At 38.8% G+C, this 9580-nt stretch overlaps 1 protein-coding gene across 1 annotated transcript; it reads left to right on the top strand.

Annotated features, from left to right (window-relative positions):
• Positions 1-5268: 5268 nt before the first annotated feature.
• LOC126766620 (uncharacterized) lies at positions 5269-5796 on the top strand (the record flags this gene model as incomplete). The annotated part of the gene is made up of 1 exon (XM_050484371.1): positions 5269-5796. A coding segment is annotated over one exon (528 nt), but the record flags the coding sequence as incomplete, so codon positions are not given.
• Between the last annotated feature and the right edge of the window lie 3784 nt (positions 5797-9580).

A 9580-nucleotide genomic window follows, 5' to 3' on the forward strand; every position in this document is an offset into this window, starting at 1 on the left:
TTCAGTTTGTATGAAAGCTATATGCTATAGTAATCTTATCGGAACAATTTTTTCGGAGATTACATTGTTGCCTTTGTAAATAATCTATACCAAATTTGGTGCAGATATATTGTCAAATGTGAAAGTTTTCCATACAAGAACTTGATTCCGATCGTTCAGTTTGTATGGTAGCTATATGCTATAGTTAACCGATCTGAACAATTTCTTCGGAGATTACATTGTTGGTTTAGGAAATAACATATTCCAAGTTTCGTGAATATATCTTGTCAAATGTGAAAGTTGTCCATACAAGAACTTGATTCCGATCGTTCAGTTTGTATGGCAGCTATATGCTATAGTTAACCGATCTGACCAATTTCTTCGGAGATTACATTGTAGCCTTAGAAAATAATCTATACCAAATTTGGTGAAGATACATTGTCAAATGTGAAAGTTTTCCAGACAAGAACTTGATTCCGATCGTTCAGTTTATATGGGAGCTATATGTTATAGTGGTCCGATATCGGCCGTTCCGACAAATGATCAGCTTCTCGAAGAGAAAATGACGTTTGCAAAATTTCGAAAGGATGTCTTAAAAACTGAGGGACTAGTTCGTATATATACAGACAGACGGACGGACAGACAGACAGACGGACATGATTAAATCGACTCAGCTCAACATACTGATCATTTATATATATACTTTATAGGGTCTCCGACGCTTCTTTCTGGGTGTTACAAACATCGTGATAAACTTAATATACCCTGTTCAAGGTATAAAAATTACACAATAACCCTCAAGGATGTGGTACTGCCACTAAAACAAAATATCTCTAAACAAATAAATAATATTCAAGAAAACCCCTATGAACATGAAGTTAAGGAAATGATAAATAAATATTCGGACCAGTCTCCGACAGTGGGACAATCGATACAACTGTATTAGCAGGAATTAGAACAACAAGTGAAGAACCGATATATGTATACAAAATCATATCCTTACCCAACCAACCTACGGGGGGAAGTAGAAAAACAAGTAAAAGAACTTCTAGATCATATCGTTACGATTTGTACATTTTTGAAGGTAGTTCCTTAAAAAAATTCCTTGAAACCGCTGATATTTTTGCTCAGAATATCAAAATGATTGGAGATGTTAATGTCCCCGTATTACTTATTGGCGATTCAGCCTTTCGATTGCCGCGTTACATGATGAAGCCTTTTCCATACTCACCAAATCAACCAGTGTCTGAAAAAACATTTAACTATCGTTTGTCCAAATGTCGCAGATTTATAGAGAATGCTTTAGGTCAACTAAAAGCCCGATTTAGAAGAATTGGCAGAGGTTTACCGGTAGCTCCAAAAAACGTTAACGTTATAATACATGCATGCTGTATTTTGCACACTTTTCTAAAAATTGAAAATGATGAAATTCCTTCTTCGTGGATCCAAGATGCTGCAGAAATAAGTACAGAAATTCAACCACATCACACTACAAGAGCTGGGGAAAATGATGTAACAGCATCGGCTATAGCTCTGAGTTTTCGTGAGTATAGATGTATAGAGTAGCAGAAAACAAATATTAGTACACATAATTACATCCATTTTTTAAAGAGATCATTTTTTATTTAAATTCATTTTTTGTTACATTATATAATGTTTTAAAACTAGAAAATAACAAAACATTTCATTAAATAACGGTTTAGGACTAGAAAATAACAAAACATTTCATTAAATAATGGCTTATGACTAGAAAAAAACAAAACATTTCATTAAATAATGGCTTAGGACTAGAAAAAACGATAAAATTATTTTAAACTAAAGTTTCTCTGCGATGTTCTCCATAAGGGTTAAAAATCTTTCGGACAAATTATTGTGCTGTCGAACAGTCTGAATTATTTCCTCTGAAACGTGCTTTGTTTCATTCATCTAAACAATGGTGTAATAAGGCCTTCAAAGAGTACGTATAACTCCCCATTGTGGATTGTTCCAAAAAACCAGGTCCATCAGGAGAAAAAAAGTATAGAGTAGTTGTTGATTTTAAACGACTAAACGCAATAACTATACCTGATTCCTATCCAATACCTGATATAAACAACATTCTCGCTAGCTTAGGCGAATGTAAGTATTTTACTACACTCGACCTTACATCCGGATTCCACCAAATCAGGATGAAGGAAAAGGACATAGAAAAGACAGCCAATGGTAAATATGAATTTACTAGGTTGCCATTTGGTCTTAAAAATGCCCCTTCAATTTTTCAGAGAATGACCAATGATGTTTTCAAAACGCTTATAGGAAAAGCCTGCTACGTTTACATATATCGATGACATTATAATAATGGGAAAAACTAAAGAGGAACATTTACGAAGTATTGAAGATGTGTGCATGCTTTGGTACAAATCAAATTTAAAAGTCAATCTGGAAAAATCCAAATTTTTTAGAACAGAAGTAAATTTTCTAGGTCATATCGTTACCGGTGAGGGTATTTTGACAGATCCTGACAAAATATCCGCGATTAAAAAAATTCCCTTCAGGAATTAAAAGGTTTCCTGGGTTTAGCATCGTACTAAAGGAGATTTATAAAAGACTTTGCAAAAATTGTCAAGCCACTTACCAATTTAACTAGAGGTGAAAATGCTCAAATAAAAGCAAGTCAATCCATACGGATACGAATTCCACTAACAGAGGAAGGCTTGAAATCACTTAATGACATAAAATATTTACTCACATCTTCTGAAATTCTGGTATTCCCAGACTTCAACAAACCCTTTATTCTGACGACAGATGCTTCCAATACTGCAGAGGAACAGGAACAGACCCATAACTTACATCTCTAGATCACTCAATAAAACCGAAGAGAATTACTCGACAATAGAGAAAGAAATGCTCGCCATAGTAAGGTCCCTCGACAAATTAAGGACTTACCTGTATGGAGCTAAAAAAATAAAAATTCTTACTAATCACCAGCCACTGACGTTTACATTAAGCAACAGTAATAACAATGCCAAGTTAAAAAGGTGGAAAGCAAGGATAGAAGACTATAATTATAAACTAATTTACAAACCAGGAAAAACAAACGTAGCCGCCAATGCGTTATCACGGCTGCCAATAGAAGTTAATACGCTAACATCCAAAGATAAAAATTCACAACATAGCGCAGAAGAGGATATCTCAAAGCTCATTCCTCACTGTGAAGCTCCAATTAACGTATTTAAAAATCAAGTTATATTTACAGAAGGAAAGGAGGAAATTACACACGAAGAACCACATCCAAGCTTCCACAGACACCTCATTAAATGTGAAGTTTACGATAAAGAAAACCTAAGTAAAATCTTGAAAAGCGTTCTAAACCCAAAAATAATCAATGGAATTAAAATCCTAGAGAAATACATTTCATAACTACAGCAAATATATCAAGAAAATTTCTCACAATTTCGTATCAGGATAACCCAGAAAGTAGTTACCGATATCGCAGACGAAAATGTCAAATTTAAAATAATAGAACAAGAAAACAAAAGAGCCCACCGCAATGGTAAAGAAAATAAAGACCAGATATTGGATAAATACTATTTTCAACAAATGACTAAACTTATTAAAAAATATACTAAATCATGTGAAATTTGCGGATGTAATAAGTACGACCGGCATCCACAAAAACCCACGTTACAGGCAACACCCATACCTTCGTACCCAACAGAAATACTGCATATCGACATTATAGAAATGTCCGGCGAAAAATGTATCTCGTGCATTGACAAATTCACTAAATTTGTAAAATTTTTCAGGATAAAAAATAAATCAGTACTGCATATCAGGGATAAATTGATAAAGCTTCTACACTATTTCACTGTACCAAAGACTTTGGTCATGGACAATGAAGGCAGCTTTATAAGCCCAATAACTCTGAACTATTTAGAAGGGTTAGGAATTGAAATCTATCTAGCACCACCTCAGAAAAGCGAAGTCAATGGTGCGATAGAACGTGTGCTTTCCACTATAATTGAAATAATCAGATGTCTCCAAGTGGAATATCCTGATTACTCTATTAAAGAAATTGTCAGCATTGCCGTTGACAGATATAATAACATGATACATTCAGTTACGAAAAGAAAACCGGCTGATATTTTCTTTGGAAGAACACAGATAATCAACTACTAAGATTTAACAAACTTTAAGGAAATAGTTAATTCTGACCTTCGAAATGAAATAGCCAGAAACCGAAAAAATACACTAAATTATCACAACACAAATAGGTTAAAAATAAGAAACAATAACTACTAAAGATAACAGAAAGATTCATAAATCACATTTAAAAAACCAATAGCCTTGACAGACGACGGCGTTAACCCTGATTAACTGCGCACTTAATTAGATCCAAATTTATAGGTGACAGACAGCAGCGATGCGAGTTAGCGAACAGCTGATTGGCATATTAATAACATTTTCAATTTGATGAAACAAAAATGGATAGAAGACAAGCATTGCGATTGTTAGCCGCACAGATGGTGCAAAACCACAATTTGTAAAACCAAAGAATAAAAACATTACTAGTGAACCTGCTTCAAAAGATTAAAACGATAAATGAATTGACAAAAGCGATACAGGAAACTAGTACCAAAGTGGCGTCTTCGGAAATAAAGGAAAGAAGCGCCTGGAAATTTGTAAGTTTAATATATTATATATATATATATATATATATATATATATTTATATACATATATATTTATATACATATGTTATTAAGTACAGTTTTTGGGAGTACGATGTCAAAAAGATGGATGACATCCGATTTAAAGAAAACTTTCGTCTAAACAAAGAAGCTTTTCACAAAATATGTCCAACAGCAACATGCGACTTTGCATTTCACTTCAGAAAAGAGTGGCTATTGCTTTGTATGCGTTAGGTTCTTCAGCGGAATACAGAACTGTAGCAAGTTTATTTGGCGTAGGACGCACCACAGTTGGGGAAATAGTTGTGGATTTTTGCAAAGCTGTATGCACAAGTTTATCGGATTGCATCAATTCCTATCCCCAAGCACAGAAGAAGTAGAGCGAAATGTACAAGGTTTTGCACACCTTGGTTTTCCGCAATGTTTTGGAGCAATAGATGGCTGCCACATTGTGGTTCAGCCGAAAAAGGAAGATGCGATCGACTATTACAATTACAAGGGGTGGTATTCGGTTGTTCTGCTGGAAAGTTGCGACTATAGGTAAATTTAATATATGGTACTTATTGGAAATATTTATATAAATTCTTTCACTATTTTATAGATCAAAATTTACATATATACATGTTGGGTCAACTGGAAGAAATAACGATTTGTACATTTTTGAGGGTAGTTCCTTAAAAAAATTCCATGAAACCGCTGATATTTTTGCTCAGAACATCAAAATGATTGGAGATGTTAATGTCCCCGTATTACTTATTGGCGATTCAGCCTTTCGATTGTCGCGTTACATGATGAAGCCTTTTCCATACTCACCAAATCAACCAGTGTCTGAAAAAACATTTAACTATCGTTTGTCCAAATGTCGCAGATTTATAGAGAATGCTTTCGGTCAACTAAAAGCCCGATTTAGAAGAATTGGCAGAGGTTTACCGGTAGCTCCAAAAAACGTTAACGTTATAATACATGCATGCTGTATTTTGCACAATTTTCTAAAAATTGAAAATGATGAAATTCCTTCTTCGTGGATCCAAGATGCTGCAGAAATAAGTACAGAAATTCAACCACATCACACTACAAGAGCTGGGGAAAATGATGTAACAGCATCGGCTATAGCTCTGAGTTTTCGTGAGTATAGATGTATAGAGTAGCAGAAAACAAATATTAGTACACATAATTACATCCATTTTTAAAAAGATCATTTTTTATTTAAATTCATTTTTTGTTACATTATATAATGTTTTAAAACTAGAAAATAACAAAACATTTCATTAAATAACGGTTTAGGACTAGAAAATAACAAAACATTTCATTAAATAATGGCTTAGGACTAGAAAAAAACAAAACATTTCATTAAATAATGGCTTAGGACTAGAAAAAACGATAAAATTATTTTAAACTAAAGTTTCTCTGCAATGTTCTCCATAAGGGTTAAAAATCTTTCGGACAAATTATTTTGCTGTCGAACAGTCTGAATTATTTCCTCTGAAACGTGCTTTGTTTCATCCGCAACCCTTTCTAATATCTCAGTTTGTTTTTTTAAAACCTTTAACAACTCGGCGTTAAATTTACGTTTTCTTGTTGCAGATGAAGGTGATGGTGACGGCAGCGGACATGATGGTGATGGTGACGGCAACGAAGGTGGCAGCAGACATGATGGCGATGGTGACGGAGGTGATAATGGTGGGTCGGACGGCGGCAACAATTGGGTTAATGTTGAATTCTAAAAAAAATTAACTTTATAAATGCATGTGTTTATATAAAAAAAAAAAATCGTTTCTTACCTCGGAATACGAGTATGTCTCTATGTACAAAGCCGAATTAACGGCAGTACACCCTACTATGCGATTCACAGCATTTTAATGCCTCCAAGGCGAGGGACTACCACCAGAAGGGCCAATTTTGGTTTTCTCCTCTCTGAAAGTAGAGTTATTAATGTGTTAAAAAGAGATATGTAATATTGGAGGATGGAGTCATATGTAGAAGTTCACGCAAGTGAGGAAAGTTCTCTGATCGCCATTCACTTGGGAGTGGCCAGAAACGATTCTTTTACACATGGCTCAAGCAGCTCACTACTTCCGGTCTTTGACCTACCCAGAGGATTAGCCTAAGAACATCCGTTCGAAGGCGAGCTAAAGTGAGAAGGCGAAACATCCCCTCCGCAGGGCTGTGCGCTGAGTTTGGGAGCCGCCACAATATAAAACGCAGCCAATGAAAATTACCCCCTTTTGATGTCGACCAAGGCAAACGAACTAAGGATTACGATTTGAGGGCATGCACCTGGAATGTCCGGACCCTTAATTGGGAAGGTGCCGCTGCCCAGCTGGTGGATGTCCTCGCGAAAATAAAGGCTGACATCACCGCCGTCCAAAAATGGCCATATAAAGGAGCGCAAGTTTGGTGTTGGATTCGTGGTGGGAGAGAGACTCCGTCGCCGAGTACTATCATTCACTCCGGTGAATGAGCGTCTAGCCACAATCCGCATCAAAGCGAGGTTCTTCAACATATCGCTGATTTGCCCCCACACCCCGACGGAAGAGAAGGACGATGTGACCAAAGATGCCTTCTATGAGCGCTTGGAGCGCGTTTATGAGAGCTGCCCCCGCTACGATGACAAAATCGTGCTTGGCGACTTTAACGCCAGGGTGGGCAAAGAAGGTATATTTGGCACTACGGTCAGTAAATTCAGCCTCCACGACGAAACATCCCCAAATGGGTTGAGGCTGCTTCGCCGGGGCCCGAAATATGGTTATCTGTAGTACTAGATTCCAGCATAAGAAGATTCATCAAGCTACCTGGCTGTCTCCGGATCGAAAAACTACCAACCAGATCGATCATGTTGTGATAGACGGAAGACACGTCTCCAGTGTTTTAGATGTGCGTGCGCTCCGAGGTCCTAACATCGACTCGGACCACTATCTTGTTGCAGCCAAGATTCGCACCCGCCTCTGTGCAGCAAAAAACACACGCCAACAAACACAAGGAAGGTTCGACGTCGAGAAGCTGCAATCACAACAGACAGCCGAACGATTTTCTACTCGGCGTGCACTCCTGCTCTCTCTGAGAGCACTCGTCAACAACTCGGTATAAGGGAACTGTGGGACAGCATTTCAAACTCCTTACGTACAGCTGCAACCGAAACCATTGGTTTTCGGAAAGTGCAAAAGAACAGCTGGTACGACGAGGAGTGCCGTGTCGCAGCGGAGAGAAAACAGGCTGCCTACCTCGCAACGTTACGATCGACCACAACACGTGCGGGATGATAGATACCGAGAGTTGAAAAGGGAAGTGAGACGCATTTGCAGACAGAAAAAGAAAAAGGCTGAAATTCGTGAGTACGAAGAGCTTGATAAGCTGGCCGACAGGGGTAATGCTCGAAAATTCTACAAAAAAATGCGGTGGCTTACAGAAGGTTTCAAGACCGGAGCATACTCTTTGTAGAACCCCAAAGGTGATCTAGGACCGATGCCCAGAGCATACTTAAATTATGGAGGGAACACTTCTCCAGCCTGCTGAATGGCAGTGAACGCACAACGCCAGAGAAGGCGAACCCGATTCCCAATCGATGACGATGGAGCAGACGTCCCATTGCCCGACCATGAAGAAGTTCGAATAGCAATTACCCGCCTGAAGAACAACAAAGCGGCAGGGGCCGACGGATTGCCGGCCGAGCTATTCAAACACGGCGGCGAAGAACTGATAAGGAGCATGCATCAGCTTTTTGTAAAATATGGTCGGACGAAAGCATGCCCAACGATTGGAATTTAAGTGTGCTATGCCCAATCCATAAAAAAGGAGACCCCACAACCTGCGCCAACTACCGTGGGATTAGCCTCCTCAACATCGCATATAAGGTTCTATCGAGCGTATGTGTGAAAGATTAAAGCCCACCGTCAACAAACTGATTGACCTTATCAGTGTGGCTTCAGACCTGGAAAATCAACAACCGACCAGATATTCACCATGCGCCAAATCTTGAAAAGACTGTGAAAGAAGAATCGACACACACCACCTCTTCGTCGATTTCAAAGCTGCTTTCGACAGCACGAAAAGGAGCTGCCTTTATGCCGCGATGTCTGAATTTGTATCCCCGCAAACTAATACGGCTGTGTAAATGACGTTGAGAACACGAAAAGCTCCGTCAGATCGGGAAGGACCTCTCCGAGCCGTTCGATACCAAACGAGGTTTCAGACAAGGCGACTCTATCGTGCGACTTTTCAACCTGCTTCTGGAGAAAATAGTTCGAGCTGCAGAACGAAACAGAGAAGGTACCATCTTCTATAAGAGTACAGTTGCGCGGCGTATGCCGATGATATTGATATCATCGGCCTCAACACCCGCGCCGTTAGTTCTGCTTTTCCAGGCTGGACAAGGAAGCACAGAAAATGGGTCCGGCAGTGAACGAGGACAAGACGAACTATCTCCTGTCATCAAACAAACAGTCGTCGCACTCGCGACTTGGCTCACACGTCACTGTTGACAGTCATAACTTTGAAGTCGTAGATAATTTCGTCTATTTAGGAACCAGCATTAACACCACCAATAATGTCAGCCTGGAAATCCAACGCAGGATTGCTTTTGCCAACAGGTGCTACTTCGGACTGAGTAGGCAATTGAAGTAAAGTCCTCTCTCGACAAACAAAAGCCAAACTCTATAAGTCACTCATAATTTCCGTCCTGCTATATGGTGCAGAGGCTTGGACGATGACAACAACCGATGAGTCGACGTTACGAGTTTTCGAGAGAAAAGTTCTGCGAAAGATTTATGGTCCTTTGCGCATTGGCCACGGCGAATATCGCCTTCCGATGGAACGATGAGCTGTACGAGATATACGACGACATTGACATAGTTCAGCGAATTAAAAGACAGCGGCTACGCTGGCTAGGTCATGTTGTCCGGATGGACGAAAACACTCCAGCTCTGGAAAGTATTC

Source organism: Bactrocera neohumeralis, unplaced genomic scaffold, assembly GCF_024586455.1.
Source record: "Bactrocera neohumeralis isolate Rockhampton unplaced genomic scaffold, APGP_CSIRO_Bneo_wtdbg2-racon-allhic-juicebox.fasta_v2 ctg1918, whole genome shotgun sequence".
Classification (NCBI taxonomy): Eukaryota; Metazoa; Arthropoda; class Insecta; order Diptera; family Tephritidae; genus Bactrocera; species Bactrocera neohumeralis.